Here is an 18170-nt window from a genome sequence, read left to right as displayed (position 1 = left end):
TTTATCTCCAGAATATCTCCCATGAACTTCCTTCCTCAGTATCCCCTTCTTACCCTTAACACATTTCCTGTTTTCCTGTACTTACCTGGCCCCCTACTTACCTGGCCCCCACATCCTTTATAAGGGGTTCCTTTGGTCTATTAGACCAGTGACCATCATTCCCTAGGGTCATAAAACCTTAGGATGCCAAAGGTGGAAAAAACCTCTGAGATCTAGCTCACAATTCCCCAAATCAGTTTGGCTGCAGAATAGTTGGAGACTTGAAATCTCTTGGCAGAAATTATAAATTCTGGTCTGGTTGGAAGTATCAGAATTTGGACTATAACAGAGCTGAAGAGGAGAGGTCTAGGAAGTGAAGAAACAAAAGAGAGGCCATTGAGTTCATTTGTTTAAGCAAAAAAAAATGGCTACATTTATAAATGTGTTAGATACAAGAATTTCACATTTAATATTTTCGAGGGAAAAGATCACTGGCGTAGACATATTTACACAGAGCTCCCATTCACATCCCAGAGAACGCCAGCATTCCAAAGAATACAAGGAAATATGCTGATCTTGTCCAACCCCCTCACTTTACAGAGGAAGACATTGAGGCCCATGTTAGAACCTCTCTGGGCTATTCATTTTCCTTCTAGGGCTTAGTGCTTCACCTCCCCACCCCCTTTCACCAAGTCCCACTTTTCCCTCCTCAGACTTTCAGTCTTCTTCCCCTCCATAGGTTCCTCTGTATCTGGGTATCTACCTCTTCTCCAGACTGAAGGCTGGAGGCCGGGAAGGTTCTTATTAAAGAGGGTCATTAGGTAAACAGGAGTCACACCCCTCACTGGGTTTGAGTCTCAGGATCAAAGAAAGGAAAAGTGGTAACTGGACAGGAGCTCAGTCTCCCTAAAGTAGAGAGGAGAAAAATGTGAAATGAGATAATAGCAGCGTCTGACCAGGCTTAGCTTCTCCAGTCCTAGCTTGGCTGCCACCGTCCTGTCTTATTCTCAGATCAATTCACCAGGCTTTGCTCACAAGCCTTCAAAAGGCTCAATGTTAGGTGCTAAGAGGAGACGCAGAGGAGGAAAACAGAGTCTCTGCCCCTAAGGGTCTTAGAGTTTATCTAGCAATAATGCCATCAAGAATATACTGCATGATTTTCCCCCGTTTTCAAAGCTACAGTAGTCTTATCCCAATAATTTCCCAATACAAGCAAGGCACGAAGGCCCTAGCCCCTAGTTTGGAGGTTTAATCGCCATAGCTTGTCATATCCCAAGAGACTCTGGTTTAAAAATGCATGATAAAAATTTAACAGTGTCTAAATATACAGTTCACTGGACTGTTGGTCTAACCCCACAGGAAGCCACAGAAAATTGAATGGCTCTACCTTGGACTCTGTCTCTCATCAGCTTGAACTTTCTTGACTCGGGGTATATGTGTGCACTCAAAAACTCCCCCCACTTTCTTCATGAACTCCCTACACAAAATCTGTTCCCTCAAACCTACAACAACCCTGATTGGCCTTGTCCTTCACTTGTCCCTCCTCTACAGGAGCCTAGGGGTTCATTTCTCCAAAGTCCGATCTCTGACCCTTGATTCCTGGGAGCCTGAACTGGTGAAGGTGATTACAATACAGTTAGAAAAGAGTTGGGGTAGTAATTGGGGGAGGGGGGGGAAGTAGAGGGACAGGGAAGCCTTCAGGAGGGGTATATGAGTGGGTGCTGAAGGGTCTTATCTGTAATTTCATGCTTGTACTCTCAAACTATCTCTACCATTCCCTGAAGTTGATGTGTGAGTTGGGGAACGTTGTCATCAACCAGATCTATGAAGCACGAATACAGGAAATGTCTGTGAAGAAACCTGGACCAACTTGTTCCCGGTAAGGGGTTGGGGGAAGGGGGAAGGATAGGAAGGCAATTAGCAGACATAAGAAACAGAGTTTTAGTTACTTGGGTTTTCCTGGGACTGAGTGACCCTGATTGGGGGGGGGAGAACTGATATAGGTTTGGATTGGAAGAAGGATCCTGAGAAAGAAAGACATTTGAGATTAAGAGCCTTACGTTTATAGGGGAAAATTATCCTGTTTTTGTCCTTCCCTCTTCCATTATACTTCCTCCCCACCCCCCAATAAGGCAGGAGAAGGAGGCATGGATTCATGCCAAATATGTGGAGAAGAAATTTCTGACCAAGCTGCCTGTTGTCAAGGGACGAAAAGTAGGGCGTGTCCACCCTCGAGGGCAGCCTCCATTGCCCCCTAAACCCCAGCTTCCACCCCGACCTGGGAACATGGGGGCCAAACCAGGTATGTATACAGATTAACCAGAAAAGAGTTTTAGATCTTCTTGGGAAGTCATTTCAAACTGTTGTTGTGGGCACTATGAGGAGACTACTTTTAGTGATGGCCTTGATAGTCTAAATTGGAACAATGAGATTGTAATGGGAGAAAAGTTCAAAACTGTAACTGAGTTACATCGTTTGTCCTAGATTGTAAAGATCAGAGACACTACTCAGAGGAGGGAGGGACTGTACTGTAGGCCAGGGTGATAAGGAAGGACATGTGGAAGAAGCCCTGTTGGGTTTGGGAGGATGAAAAGGATTTGGAGCCTCAATGAGTAGAATGCAAATTTCTGCAATAGAAGCAGAAATGGTGGAAGCAAAGGTAGAGAAGTGGGCATGGTCGCTAACCCTTCGAAGCACAGGAGACCAGCCTTACAGGATCGGAAGAATGATATTGAGGTGCAGGAGATAAGGTTGTAGAAATTATCAGGGCCAGAATATCCTTAAAACTATGTTAAGGAGTTAAGGTAGGACCATGCAATCCAATCCCCTGCCTCCATATCCAACCTTGTACACTTTTTGTTAACCATAGTTTTGGAAGTTCTTTTGGAGGTCTAAACACCTTTCCTCCTACTCCCCTAAGGGACTTAGACCCAGGCACCTGAACCTGAACTTCTGCCTCCCCTACTGTAATCCCCAGATAGGCTTACCTGTAATTCAGCCTGGATTTTCATGCTACAGTGTCACTTCTACATCAGGGCATGGAGGGCCAGGGCTGAGGGACACATCCCCACACTAATGGTTAAACCCCCAACAGTGCCCCCCTCTGGTGAAGTGGGATGCTTACACCCTGGGGCCTTGCTGTTCTGGGCGGCTGGGCCACCACCATCTCTTCCCACCATGGCTGATGCCCTTGCCCATGGAGCTGATGTCAACTGGGTAAACGGGGCACAGGAAAATGCAACCCCACTCATCCAGGCCACATCCTCGGTGAGAAACCCTTTGATTCCTCTCTCTTCTGCCTGAACTATCCCTTTCCCCCATTCCAACCCAGTACCATCACTGTCCTGATTCTCCCCCCCCCCCAACCCTGTCCTTCTCTTCAGATCCAGTGAAGTATGATGGGAAAATATTATGAATAATAGTGTGAGCAGCAGAAGTATTGATATAATATAGGACCTACCATGTATCAGGCACTGTGGTGATAAGCTCTTTGCAAATATTAGCTCATTTAATTCTCACAAGGATCCTGGGGGATGGGAAGGGGGGGGTGGTGTAGGTGCTATTATTATCCCCATTTTACAAATTAGGAAACTGAGGGAGAGGATTTTTTAAAGTGACTTTCCCAGATCGTACCAGCTAGTAAGTGTCTAAGGCCACATTTGAACTCAGGTCTTCCTGACTCTTGGCCCAGCATTCTTATCCAGTACAACCCACCTAACTGCCTCAGGAAAGGGGGACCAGTATTTATTAAATGTCTACTATGTGCTAGACACTGCACTAAATTTTATCTCATTTGATCCTCATATTGACTCTGTGAGGTTGGTACTATTATATAGTTGAGAAATGTGACAAACTAAGGTTTTGAGTCTGGTTACCTAGGAGGGATATTGTTACTATCAACAGTAATAAAAAACTTGGGAGAAGAATCAGATTTTTGGGAGGAGATGCTAAGCTCACTTTCAAAGTGCTGAGTTTGAGGTGTTCCTGGGACAGCCAGGTGAGCTGCCCCACAGACAGACAGCTGTTGATGTATGAGTCTGAAATTTAAGGGAGAAATAAATAATGGCTGGATGTGTGGCTTTGGGAGTGTCTCCCATAGAGGTGATCATTAAAGCCTTGAGATCATCAGTGTAGAGCAGAGAGAGAAAAGAGGCAGAACCTTGGGGAACGCCCAAGGGAACAGCAGAAGCTGGAGGAGGTTAAAACGGGGAAGGCCAAGAAGGTGTGGTCCAGAGGAGAAGCCAGTGTCTTGGAAGCCCTGGGTGGGGAGAGGGGATGATTAAGCATTGACTGCTGCAGAGAGGTCAAGGAGGATGAAAACTGAGAGGAGGCAGAGGAGGTTTGGCCATTATGATAGCTCTGTTAACTTCAGAGAGCAGTTTGCATTATATGGCCAGAACTCAGGTTATTAGGAAAGGAAGTAGAGGCAGGAAGTGCAGCTGCTTGGTTTTCTTTTTAGGGTTTTTGGTTTTGTTTTTGCTTATGACAAATTCTGTTTCAACACATGGTGTATTTATTTCTGTTGCTCATAATGTATGATCCTGCAAACAGTTTAAAAAACAGTATCGAAGGATGATTACTCCTGCCCAACATTTTTTAATAGTTTTAACCCTTTGTTACAACAAATGAGTGAATACTTTGTAAATTAGTGCCAATATTATCTAGCATTTTGATATTTCATTTAAATAGTTGCAAATTAAATAGTTAATTTCATTTAAATAGTTTTAAATATTTTGTTTAAAGAGTAATGGTTCCCATGGTTCTTTGAGATTTGCTTTGTCTACTCTGTGTCATCTCATTTGGATTAGTCATCTTCAGTTTTCCGTATGATTCAGTAACACACTATTGTATTCAAATACCTTGATATGTTGAACATTTCCCCAGTTAGTAGGTTCATGGTTTGTTTCCAAGCTATGATGTCACAAGTAGTGCTGCTCTGAATATTTTCGTGGAGATTAGTACTTTCTTGTCAACAACCTAAAGCCAATGGTAAGGTCACTGAATCTTAAGAATTTGAACAATTCTGTTAATTTTTCTTGCTTCCTCTAAACTGTTTTCCAAAATAGTTGGACTAATTTTCACAGGCCCACCAGCAATCAAGTAATGTGCCTGCTTTCCCAAGTCCTTGTAAACACTGAATTTTTCCATATCTCTGACAATCTTTGTTTCATGAGTATGTAGTAAAAACCTCGGGCTGTCATATCAGGGTGATACCTCCAGGTAAAACTACCCAGGGTTGTTTTAATTTGTATTTGTCTACTTATCATCAATATTGAAGATATTTTTAAATTTATTTTTTGCGATTAAAAATCTATTTTCTTTCCCTTCCACCACGCCTCTTATTGAGAGAAAAAGAAAATAAAAACCCTTGTAATGAATAAGCACAGTCAAAAAAAATGTCCTGAATTGGTCATGTCCAAAAAACATGTCTTAAATCTATATCCTGGAATCCATCACTTCCTTTGGGAGGTAAGTGGCATGTTTCATCATAAGTCTTCATCATGAGGCATCATGGTTGGTCAGAGTTCCTAAGTCTTTCAAAGTTATTTGATTTTACAATGTTATTGTATAAATTATTATACTGATTTGGCTCATTTCCCATTGAAATCAGTTGAGACAAGTCTTCTCAAGTTTCTCCGAAGCCATCCTCTTTAATCATTTTTTTATACACAATAGTATTCTATTACACTTTACATCATAATTTGTTCAGCCATTTCCCAGTTGACGGGCACCCTCTCAGTTTCCATCACAAAAAAAAAAAAGAGCTGCTGTAAATATTTCTTCATATATATGATTCCTTTTCCTCTTCCTTTGACCTCTTTGGGGTAATGTTCAAAACTTTTTGATGGTTATTGTTTGCATTTCTTTTTTAAAATGCTGCTTGTTAGTATTCTTTGACCAGTTGATGACTGGGGAGTGGCTCTTGTACATTTGTATCAATTCCATTTGAATTTTGGATGTTGGACTTTTTCAGAAATGTTTGCAAAGATTTTTCCTCAGTCCATACATTTTCTTATTCTAACTGTATATATTTAGTTTGTGCAAAAGCCATTTTTATATAATCCAAATAGTGGATAGAAAGACAGAGTCAAGAAGACCTGTGTTCAAGTCCTAACTCTGTCACATACTGGCTATGTGACTCTAGGCAAGTCACATAACCTCTCAGTGTCCCTGAGAACTCTCTAAGACTAAATTAATTTCATCTAGTATACCTTGATCAAGTTTCTACTTTGTTTTCATGCATTGTCCAAAGTCCAAGGTATGCAAAGAAAAAAAAATGAAAAAGTCCCTGCCCTCAAGGAATTTATATTCTATTCGTATTGGTGGCTAGGGGAGGGGAGAGTGTTAGTAGCAATAGATAGTCTTGCTCTTTCCGAAAGCGAAGGTAATATTGACTTGGTCATTGTTATCAGACTGAGAAGCAGAAAATGGTGGAGAGGGACAAGGCAGATTCCTCCCACACACAGTAGGGCAGATGGCAAAATGGATATACTAACTTGGTCTTAGTGTCCTGATGGATGGATTGATAGGGCTGGCTAGATATAGAGGGATGAGGTGAGGATTTACCAATCATGGGAAGACACTAAAGGTAAATCTCATAGATTAGCTCTCCAAAGAGTCTGGGGAAGCAAGGTACCTGGACGTTAGGGAGAAAGGGGACAATGGGTAGCAAATGGCAAGATGCTCATTCTGTCTGTGTTTTGGGATGTTGGAGAACAGTAACAGATATTCAGAAAGAGGGAGGGATTTCTTCATCCTTACACCTACACAATAAAAATCACAGACCAAAAAAAAAAAAAATACTCTTCTCTCCATTGTGTCCAATGATCCATTTCTTGTTCACAACTGTGAGAAAAGACAACTTACCCATCTTCTTTAACTTTTTAATGGTGTGAATTTCATAAACCTGAACCTGTAGTAGTCTCTTACCTCTTCACCTAGAGGATGGAGACATGCCTTTTCTCTTGGTCCAAAATTTTTTGTTAAAGTTCATCAGTTTTACCAACATTTTAAGTTTGTAATTTTTATTTCCATGGCAAATTGTCAGCATTTCGGATTTATCATGATATGTGAAATATAAAAAGCTATAAAAAAAGGATGAAAAAGGATGTAGTGGAAAGTTTGGAAGACAGGAAGATCTGAATTCAAGTGCTGCCTCTGACACGTAATGGCTTTCTCAGTGCCTCTAGGCATTTTGTAATTGCAGAGTACTTGCTGGGCTGCATTGGTAAGAGTTTTATTCTACTTATCTTGGTTTTATTTTTCAAAATCTTTTTAGCTCATCTGGGGGTTTTGCAGTTTATTTGGAGTTTTTGTTGTTGTTGTTGTTAGAGTCCAAATATGAATATTCCACCCGTCATTCATGGAGAAAAGAGTCTGTCAAGGAAGTTTTTGCAAACTTTTTCCATTTTTCATCCTCTTATTGACCTTTTGTTGTCCAGTAGTAGAAGTTTCAATGTCAATATGGTAGAAATTCTCTAGTATAGAACCCCAGAGAGCTATGCTTGCTTATCTCTCTGCTACATTTTTAATCAGAGTTGGATAAAGGCATAGATGGCATGGTCAGATCTTTGAACAACACATTGCTAGAAATGATGATCCAACAACATGAATGACAGGAGCCAAAAGGCTCTTGAAGTGCTAGAGCTTTCGACTGAATCTAATAAGCAAAATTCAATAAAGATAAACGTAAAATCTTACTCTTGAGTAAAAAAATAATCAACTTCCCAAGTATAGAGTGGGGAAGTATGAGTAGTTCTTTTTTATTTTTATTTTTTGTTACATTTGGGTTCCAAGCTGTTTTCCTCCTTCTCTCCCAACCCTATACTAGAGAAGGCCAACATTTGACACATATATGTGAAACTTTACAACATAATATAGTTCTTATATCAGTTCTTTCTCTGGAGATGATGGATAACATCTTCTTTCATGGGTCCTTCATAGTTGATTTGAATATTCATATAACTCAAAATAGCTTGATCATTCACATTTGCACTTGAAACAATATTGATCTTACTATATACAATGTTCTCCTGGTTCTGCTCATTTCACTCTTCATTATTTCATGCAAGACTTTCCATGTTTTTCTAAAAGCAACCTGCTCATCATTTCTTACAGCAGACTAGTGTTCTATCACAATCATGTACTATAACTCATTTAACCATTCCCCAACTGATGGGCATCCCCTCAATTTCCAGGTCCTTGCCACCACAAAGAACTATTATAAATATTTTAGAGCATATAGGTTCTTTTTCTTTTCTTTTGCTGACCACCTTGGGAAACAATGGTATTGCTAGGTCGAAGGATATATGCAGTTTTATAATTTTTGGGGGCATAATTCCATATTGCTCTCCAAAATGGTTGGATCAGTTCACAGTTCCAACAGTGTATTAGTGTCCCAGTTTTTCCCCTCCAACATTTGTCATTTTCCCCTTCTATCATTTTAGCCAATCTGATAGGTATAAGAGGATATCTCAAAGCAGTTTTAATTTGCATTTCTCTAATCAATAATGATTTAGGGCATTTTTCATATGACATAGCTTTGATTTCTTCATCCAAAAACTAACTGTTCATATCCTTTGACCGCTTATCAATACATGAATGATTCACATTCTTATAAATTGGAAAAACTTCTCAATATATTTGAGATATGAGGCCTTTATCTGAGAAAATGGCTATAAATTTTCCCCTAATTTTCTGCTTTTATAAAAAATCTTGGCTACATTGGTTTTATTTGTGCAAAACCCTTTTAACTTAATGTAATCAAAATTGTCCATTTATATCTCACAATGCTCTCGGCTTGGATGGGTAGGTTATTCTTGGTTGCAAACTCAGCTCCTTTGCTCTTCAGAATATTATATTCCATGCCCTTCAGTCTTTTAATGTAGAAACTGCTAAATCTTGTCTTATCGTGACTGTAGCTCTACAATATTTAAATTGTTTCTCCCTAGTTGCTTGTAACATTTTCTCCCTGAACTGGGAGCTTTGAAACTTAGCCATAATGTTCTTGTGAGTTTTCAAGGGGTGATAGGTGGATTTTTTAAAAAATTTCTATTTTTTCTCAATAATTTCTTGAAGTATAGACTTTTTGTTTTTGATCAAAACTTTCAGATAGGCCAACAATTCTTGTATTATCTTTCCTCATTCTGTTTTCTAGGTTGGTTTTTATAACAAGATATTTCATATTCTCTTCTATTTTTGCATTCTTTTGACTTTGTTTTATTATTTCTTGATGTCTTATGAAGTCATTAGCCCCTCCTTGTCCAATTCTAAGTTTTAAGGAGTTATTTTCTTTGGTAAATTTTTGATTCTCTTTTTTTACATATTTTTCTTACATTGTTCTTATTTCTTTTCCCAATTTTTATTCAACCTTTCTTATTTCATTTTAAAGTCCTTTTTAAGCTCTTCTAAGAACTGTTTATGGGCTTGTGACCATTTTACAAGAAGCTTTACTTTATATTGAAATTTTACAAGAAGCTGTTTTATCTTCTGAGTTTGAACCCTGATCTTTGCTATCACCATGGTTACTATCTGTGGTCCAGTTTTCTCTGTTTTTTATTCATTTTTTTAAAATGGGGTCAGGCTCTGCTTCTGGGGTATAGGAGATAATGTTTCAGGCTTCAGGTTTTCAAGCTATAGGTTTCTGATCTCTATCAGGGGACCTTTGATCTCTTGGTTTTTCCCACGTTCTATAAGCCAAGGTCAGGTGTTAGTCATTGCTTCTCAGGCTCACAACTTGGTCTGTAAGTAACCTCAGGTACCCCTTTCTATCCTTGAGCCTCCACCAGAGCCCCTAGCTAGCACTGCTACCACCACAAATGTTCTTACTCCCTATGGTCCCTCAGGTGGGTGTGTCAGCTTGCCTTTTCACCCTGGAATTGAAACCAGGGACTCTGCTGTCCAACTATTGTCCATCTCACTTACCAGCATGTGCTCACTCCTCCTCACTTGCAGCCTCACCCTGAGATGATGTCTGATCAGTATGCCTGAGCCTCACATCCATCTTCAGTGGAAGGCTCCTAAAATCTTCCCTAGATCAGCTTCCATACCCCTCTTTCATCTATGGGGCAAAAGCTCCTGAAGCTGAGGCTGCACCTCTACAACCTGTGTAGCTGTGTTGTTGATGCCACAGTATCTGCCTAGTGTATCTACATTTCAATCAGACCAGATCACCACCCTGGGAGGTCAGAGCTTTTCTAATGTCCTCCCAAGTTATCTTAGGCTGGACAGTTGCTTTACCCTGAATTTTAATTATTTCTGCCACTCTAAAATTTACTTTGAAGGCATTATTTTATTTGTGGGGGAATTGGGGAGAGACAGGTAATTTTCTGCCTTATTGCACCATTTCCCCACAATTCCCCTTATAATTAGAAGTTCTGAAAAAATTCTCTTAGTTTTAGTAGATGGACTGTGAGCTAAATATGAATGAGCAATATGATATAGCAAACAAAAAAAATAATCTTGGGCTACATTTAGAGAGGGGAACATAACTTTCAGGAATAAAAAGATGATTAATCATTCTGTACAAGTGCCCTGATCAGTGCTGTTGTATTCAGTTCTGAGCACCATGACTTAAGAAGGACATTAATAAACTGGGGAGTGTCCAGAGGAGAGCAACCAGGATGGGGAAGAGCCTTAAGTTCATGTCACATGATAATCAGTCAAAGGAACTGGGGAAGAAAAGACACAGTTATAGAAGGCAGTTATAAGTTGTAAAGATATATATGTATGTGTAATATATATATATACATACATATATGTATATATATACATATGTGTGTATGTATATCTATATAGATCTATCTGTATCTATCTATCTATCTATCTATATATATGTGTGTATATATATATATATATATATATAGGGAGAAAGAGAGAATTATATAGATTTATAAAAGAAAAGGCAGTTATAAGAAGGAGGTATTGGACTTGTTCTTTTTGGCCCTAGAGAAGAGAATCAGGAGTAATGTCTGTAAATTATGAGGCCAATTTAGGCTTGAAATCTAGAAAAACTTTCTCACAATTACCTGTCCAAAAGTGGAATAGGTTATCTTGAGAAGTTGTGGGTTCCCCAACCTTTCAGGTCTTAAGTATCTTATAGTGGGGATTGTATTTATGTATGGGTTGGACTGTATTGCCAATGAGATCTCTTTCAACTTTCTGTCATTATGATTTATACCTTTAGAGGAATGCCCACATCATTGAAATCTATTGAAGTATGAAATTAAGGAAGTTTCTGGCCAATGTGATGAGTTCTGTAATTCACTTGATAAGATTGTAGGCCAAGATCCTTTGTTTTATAGCATCTGAGGGCTATCTCCCCATGAAAGTGTAGTATGCCCAACAGGCTACTTGTTAAGGGGTTCACAGGGAACTCCTCTACTTAACTTGGGGCTAACTTGAAGACGTTGAGACTCAGGGTGAGTCACTTGTAGTAATAACTCTCTTTAGTCCAGCTCATATTTGTTTTCTTTGTCTCCCCTCTCTCTTTCATTCATAATCCTAGTGGTCAGGGCAGGGACAGGATTATACATGCTTTAGTTCTTTAGTTTATCAACTCTCTCTTTTTTTCTTTTGTCAGTCTAAGTGCTAATGGATACAGTTTTTCTTTTAAGACTTTCTTTAACTATGTCCCATAAATTTTGAAATTTAATCTTAAAATTTTGTTGTTTCTTTGATTCCATCTTTAACCCACTATTTAGACTGTCAGATTTTTAAAATCTCCCATTTAGGTCTGTATATATATATATATTTTGTTCCTATTTCCATTATTGATCACTTTTATCATGTTATGGTCTATAAAGGATATTTAAAATTTTTGTGTCCTAGCCTATAATAATTTTTATATGTTGCATGAGATATATGTATATTCTCTAAGATTCCCATTCAGTAGTCTTCATAGTTGTGCTGTTTTAATTTTTTCAACATTTTATTCATCTTTTTCCTACTTATCTCCCTTAGAGTTGTTTGTGATTGCCATATCCAAAATTATGATCACAGTTCTTCCTCTATTTAAATTTAACTTAAACATAATATATTTTGTTTCAGCCTTTCACTTTGAATATGCAAGAGTCTTTCTGCTTTAAATTTATTTCTTGGAAGTAGCAAATTGCAGGTTTTATTTTCTAATCAATTCTGTTTCCTCTTTATTGATGAATTCAAGTCATTTAAAGTTATAAATGTTTTATTTTCCTTCCATTAAATTATTTTTTCCCCTTTTGTCAGTATTAAGGTGCTATACTACTTTTTCTAAAGAACACAGGTTTATTTCTGGCACACCCAAATACAGTTTACTTCTGCTTCCCATTCACATCCAACATAAATAATAAAACTTATTTTAATATCATGTAACAATCCAATCTTAATTCTTGTACTTGCAAGAACATAACCTATCTCCACCTGTACCAAAGACAGAACTCAAGAATATATAATCTTCTTTTTCCTCCTTTCTCTGATAAGATGGTTTTAGGTCAGTCTGTTTTGTCTGCCTCTCACTCCTTTCTTTGAGATTAATGTGTTCTGTCCATTTACAAGAAATATTATTTCACTTATTTTGTATAACCCCTGGTTCTCAGAGCTTGTCAAGGAGACGCAAAAGAGAGAAAAGGGAAGAAACATTTGAGATATCCTTCATTCACAACTTGCACTCAAGCCTGACTTTTCTTATTAACTTTCACCTGCTCATTCAATTTGCATTTCAAAGACCCTTCCCAGTTCTGGATTCCTCAGCAGGAAAGACTTATCTTTTCTAACTTCATTGAAGAACCCTCTCAATATGAACATAACTCAGTTTTGTAAGCTAGTTAAATTTGTTGTACAAATCAATTTCCTTTATATTTTAGCATATTTCATTCAACATTGGAAAATAAAATCTCTCATCTCCACTGAGTATTCACTTTTTCAGTTGTGTTCCACTCTTCATGACCCCATTTGAGATTTTTCTTGACAAAAATATTGAATTGGTTTGCTATTTCCTTCTCCAGTTCATTTTATAGATGAACTGAGGCAAACAGGGTGAAGTGACTTACCCAGGGACAACCAACTAGTAAGTGTCTGAAGTCAGATTTGAACCCAAGAAGACAAGTCTTCCCAACACTCTGCACACAATGGTGCCACCTAGCTGCTTGAAAGATTCTCTCTGAAGGTCCGTCTCTGTTGGCATCCTATGGATTCTCCTATTTGTACAGGACCCTGGATCAGAGGTCATTTAGTTCAACCTCCTTTATTTTATAAATAAAGAAACTGAGGCCCTGGGAGATGAATTGATTTCCTAAGGCCCCACAGGTAATAAGCATGAGGGAAGCAGGAAGGTTTTGAACTCAGGTCTCTTGACTCTCCCAAATTAACACTTCTGTGCCAGGGCACTAGGTGGCACAGTGGATAGATGACTGGCCCTGAAGCTGGAGGACCTGACACTTAGGAGCTGTGTGACCATGGACAAGTCATTTAACTCTGTTTGCCTCAGTTTCCTTATCTGTAAAATGAGCTAGAGAAGGAAACGGCAAACACACAAAGTCAGACACAACTGAAATGATTCAACAGCTAACTGTTCTCGGTCTCTAGTACTTCAGGACATCTCTCTTCAGGGAAAATTTCCTAGACTAGGATCATCAGACTTTTTAAAAAGTGATTTTCTAGATGACAACTCTTGTTGACTTCCTAAGCTCTGCTGCTGTTGTTCATAGATATCTGGTCACCCTCCAGGGTTTTTATTTGTAGCTTCATTACTTCCTCCAGCATCATCCCTGTCTTTTCTCCCCAGGACCTTCTCTATCTCCACCACTTCAATTCAAAGCATAATATATAAATGCTTACCATGTACTGGCTTACTGTGTAGTCAGCAGTGATCAAGATAAATGAGACATGCCCTGCCCTCCCTCAGTAGCTTACATTCAAGATCACGTATACATGGGTAAATACAAATTTGAAGTGAGAAAAGGCACTACATGCCAGAAGGAGCAGAGAGTTCACAAACAAGTTGCCAAACAAGCTGAGCCTTAAGGGAAGAAAAAGGACTTGAGAGAATTAGAGTTTACTAAGGCGAGCATTTCAGGCATGGAGAATGGACTTACAGAAATATATGGAGGCAAGAGATGATAATAACAAATTTTGGATACAGCTAGTCGTCCAACCTTTCCTCTCCCCAACTTCTCCCCTGCCTATTTTCAACTCTGCCCCCTTTCCAAGACCCCACCCCAGTTCCTACGTGATATTATCTTTTTATCCCTTCTGCTTCTCTTTTTTCAGAACTCCCTGCTTGCCTGTGAATTTCTTCTCCAGAATGGAGCAAATGTGAACCAGGCTGACAGCATGGGGAGGAGCCCCCTCCACCATGCCACCATCCTCGGCCACACTGGGTATAAGCTAGGACACCTGAGTTCTAGGGACCCAAGGAAGCAAAGACAGATGGAAGGGGTGGACAGTTAAGAAATAGAGGGGCTGGGAGGGAGGTGAAGAGTAGGGCAATGGATGACCTGAATCTCTGTTTGCTTTCCTTCAGCTTGGCCTGTCTCTTTCTAAAACGAGGGGCAGACCTTGGAGCTCAGGATTCCGAAGGGAAAGACCCTCTGACCATTGCCATGGAGACAGCCAATGCAGATATTGTCACTCTGTGAGTCCCATGAAGATGAGGGCAACTCTCTGGGAAAGGGCATGGGAGACTAGGGTGAGAGGGAAGATTACTGGAATGGTGCCACGGGATTGGAGCCTGACAGGGGCAGAACCAATGCTTAAAGCCTGGATTTAAGGGACCCAGGGAGCCGTGAGGTCAGAGTTTTGAGGAGGAATATAGGAAAGATAGAGTTATTAAGGAGAAAAGGTAAAACTTATAGGTACAACATTTTAATCAAATAAACATATGAGTGTCTCTTACAATGACAAAAACACTATACTATGTAAAGCCCTCTAGGAAGAAATTTAGGGGGAGGAGGGAAGAAAAGAAAACAAGAGGGGCAAAGAGAGAATGAGATCCTTAAGGATCATCATCTCCACCCGCCTCATTTTATAGAGGAGGAAATGGGCCCAGAACAGTTTAGTGGTATGCAAGCACTGATCTTGGTCACAGCCAGAATTTTAGATCCAGGTCCTTTGATTCCAATTGCACCACAATGAGAAGGGCATTCTCTCTGTACTCGCAGAGCTTATAATTCACTCCATGCATCTTTTTCTGGATGAGGAAGGGAGCAGCCCTGTGCTGGAAACACACTTTACAACTTACAAATCCACTTCATAGTTGCTTCCCTTGACCACCTAGTATAAGTTAATTGAGAATAGGTGCCATTATCCCTAGTTTTAGGGGTAATAAACTTCAAAAACTGAAATGACATTTGCCCAACCAGGACTAGAACCTTGGTCTCCTGACTCCAAAGTACAGTTTTCCACTAGTACAAAACTGGAGGGAAAATAAAATGCTCCAGGGTTTCAGAAGAGGGAGAAATCACTCCTACTTTGGGGGAGGGGAGAGAAGGAAGGTTGAGATCAGGGAAGACTTTTGGAGAAGATTTCATTTAAAGTGGGCCTTGGAGGGATGGTTAGGATTGATTTTAATAGAGATACAGGAAAAGAAAACAAACATCACACAGAGACAGGTAAGGTATGTGTGGAGCACAATGAAATTATGTGCAATAGAGTATAAAGCTAGAAAGGTAGGTTTGATTGCCAGAGGCTGTGCAGCTGAGAATTTATTCATGAAACAGTGGGAAGCTATTGAAAGTTTTGGGGCAGAGAAGTGAACTGTTCCTACCTTGTACTTGTTCTGAGCATAACGTGGAAAATAGAGGCCAGAGGAAGGGGATAGGCGGTTATTATGGTAGCCCAGGCCCAAGATAAATAGGTCAAGAACTGTGGGGTGGCAGTAGGACTTGGCAGTTTATTAGTTAGGGTGTGGGTATGGGTAGGGTTGGGGAGGGGGAATGCTGAAATGATACAGGTGTTACAATATGGAATAGTCAGAAGAAGGAGCTGGTTTCAGGAAGAATTCAGTTTTGAATCTGTTGATTTCGGGTGGAGGGGAGATTGCACTAACAGCTGGAACTTAGAGGAATACAGGTTATGCAAACTAGTGATGGATGGAGGAAGACCAGGGATAGGATGAGACAAAGCCCAGCTCAAGGACAGGAACAGGTTCTGAGGAAGGCAAGGGCCTGTGACCTGAGCTGATGAATTAGAAGGATGGGGAGTAAGGAGGGGCTATAAACCAACTCCTTCCCTTCTGCCTTAGGTTACGTTTGGCAAAGATGAGAGAAGTTGAAGTGGCCCAAGGACAGGCAGGTGAGCTGTCTAACCCCCAGAATTGTGTGTCCCTCTCCTGTGGACCCTATTCCTTTTGTGAATCAAGGCTTCCGGCTGCCTAGGCACTGGATATCTCCAAATCCAGTCCTCAGAAACTTTAAAGTACCTCAGCCTCCAGCTTCTCTTTCTTCCTTCCCAATTTCCCCACTTTAGGAGATGAGACATATCTGGACATTTTCCGAGACTTCTCCCTCATGGCTTCTGATGATCCAGAGAAGTTAAGCCGCCGAAGCCATGATCTCCACACACTCTGAACTGGAGAGCTAGACTCCCAACCTCCTCCTTTTGAAATCATTCATATTAAAATAACCTCTCTGCTATCAATATGTCTCCACTGTACTGGGGTTGGGGGGGTGGAGTGGATTGAGGGATAGAAGTGACCGAGGAAAAAAAATCCACATGGAGCCAAGGAATTTACTGGTAGATCTGGGAGACACAAGACATAGAAACCCAGCAGCTCAGGATGTTTCAGAAGACCCTTAATTCTAGGGTGAAGCATTATATACATTATTAAAATGTCACCAGACAGGTTAGCCAGGAAGGAATTCCACCCTTTCCTTCTGGGTAGAGGTGAGCTTTCCCCAGCTCTTAGTAGTAGTAGAGGGGGACTCAGCTAGCCCAAGTATCCAGCCCCAGTTTTCTCCCTTTTTCTAGAGGCTTGGGCATTTACCTTCTCCATACCTCCCAAATCTTGACCACCACCCCCCTCCCAAAAGGGGAACACGTAGAAGAGTACTATTATTTCCTCTGCTACTTTCAAGACTGACGGTTCCGAGGCTCCCTGACCCCACCCTCCCAAGATACTCGGAATGTGATGTCTCAGCACTTGGGTCTACTGGAATTCCGCGTTTTCTTCCCCCGGGGAACTTTCCAGCAGGCAAGGCCTGGCGGCAGGCCAAGGCTCCAGCCCACAGTAGCCTAAAACTTCCAGTTTAGGGGTAAGGGGACAAGAGCAGCCTCCAGGCGTGGGTGGCTCAGGTGTCCCTAGGCGGACCCAGCCCTCAGTGCGGCTGGCCAGTCTCGGGCTCAGAGTAGGAAGAAATTATCTAGGCATCCATCCTACGCCACTGGTAGCTGAATAAGAACCACCATGCACAACTTTAGCGCTTGTTAATCCTCTCTCCTGGAAGAACCCCTGATGATCGCAAACCCTCTAACTTCAGAAATGGCCCTCGCCTCTTTTGGATGGAGACTTGGGGAAGTCTTATCCTGACTGATCGCTCTGCTCCACCCAGCTTTCTCTCGCCTCCTTCGGTACCCAGACATCCGATCTACCCGCACCCTCCTCCCCAGCCTCCAGGGAATTCCGCGTTCCAACTGCAGCCTTTTCCCTAGTTCCTTCCTCCTCCCCGCCCCTCCCCATCCAGCTCAGCCCCGGTCCCCAAAAGGGAGAGCGAGCCAGCGCTGCGGGGGTGGGGAGGAGGGGGGAGGGTGGGGGTGGAGAGGGGATGGGCCTGTCTCTTAAAGGGCCCATCACGTCTGCGTTGTTACTTCCACTTCCTGAAGAGCAGAGGACCGAACTTGCAGAAGACGCTGGGGGAGCCCATCCTGGGCCGGGCCCCAGAAATTCAGGGCCCAGACCGGCTCTCTGAGACCATTCCCACCCTTGCCGAATTTGGAACGAGCCCCGAAACCGACTGCAAGGGACGGCTTGGCCACCCCACCCCATCCCTGAAGTCACTGCCCCTTCCAGCCTCCCTCTGGCTCCCCACCTCCCTGACTTGGGAACTGGAAACGCTAGAAGTTTGGACTTGCTCCCCAAAATATCAACGCCAGCTCTAGGATATACGCTGCTGGGAACTGAGGACACCCTCTGCAACCCACTCTTCCTCCCCCCTATAAAAGACTGCATTGCTATTTCCCTCACCGCTCCCAGAAATCAGCCTCTGTCCCGCCAATCT

The 18170-nt window shown here is 41.3% G+C and overlaps 1 protein-coding gene across 4 annotated transcripts in view; it reads left to right on the top strand.

The window, feature by feature from the left end:
- Positions 1 to 16593, top strand: part of ACAP1 (ArfGAP with coiled-coil, ankyrin repeat and PH domains 1) — a 29641-nt gene extending 13048 nt beyond the window's left edge. For all 4 annotated transcript variants that reach the window (XM_072641225.1, XM_072641224.1, XM_072641226.1 and 1 more), the window contains 8 exons: positions 1531 to 1600; positions 1764 to 1858; positions 2112 to 2281; positions 3074 to 3246; positions 14227 to 14336; positions 14480 to 14590; positions 16199 to 16248; positions 16423 to 16593. In XM_072641225.1, coding sequence (XP_072497326.1) covers positions 1531 to 1600; positions 1764 to 1858; positions 2112 to 2281; positions 3074 to 3246; positions 14227 to 14336; positions 14480 to 14590; positions 16199 to 16248; positions 16423 to 16523 — 880 coding nt within the window. In that variant the 3' untranslated portion in view covers positions 16524 to 16593. The remainder of the gene's footprint in view (positions 1 to 1530; positions 1601 to 1763; positions 1859 to 2111; positions 2282 to 3073; positions 3247 to 14226; positions 14337 to 14479; positions 14591 to 16198; positions 16249 to 16422) is intronic.
- Positions 16594 to 18170: the final 1577 nt, after the last annotated feature.

Source organism: Notamacropus eugenii, chromosome 2 (genome assembly GCF_028372415.1).
Source record: "Notamacropus eugenii isolate mMacEug1 chromosome 2, mMacEug1.pri_v2, whole genome shotgun sequence".
Lineage (NCBI taxonomy): Eukaryota > Metazoa > Chordata > Mammalia > Diprotodontia > Macropodidae > Notamacropus > Notamacropus eugenii.
The sequence above is the reverse complement of the archived record's forward strand: the minus strand, read 5'-3'. Positions and strand labels throughout refer to the sequence as shown.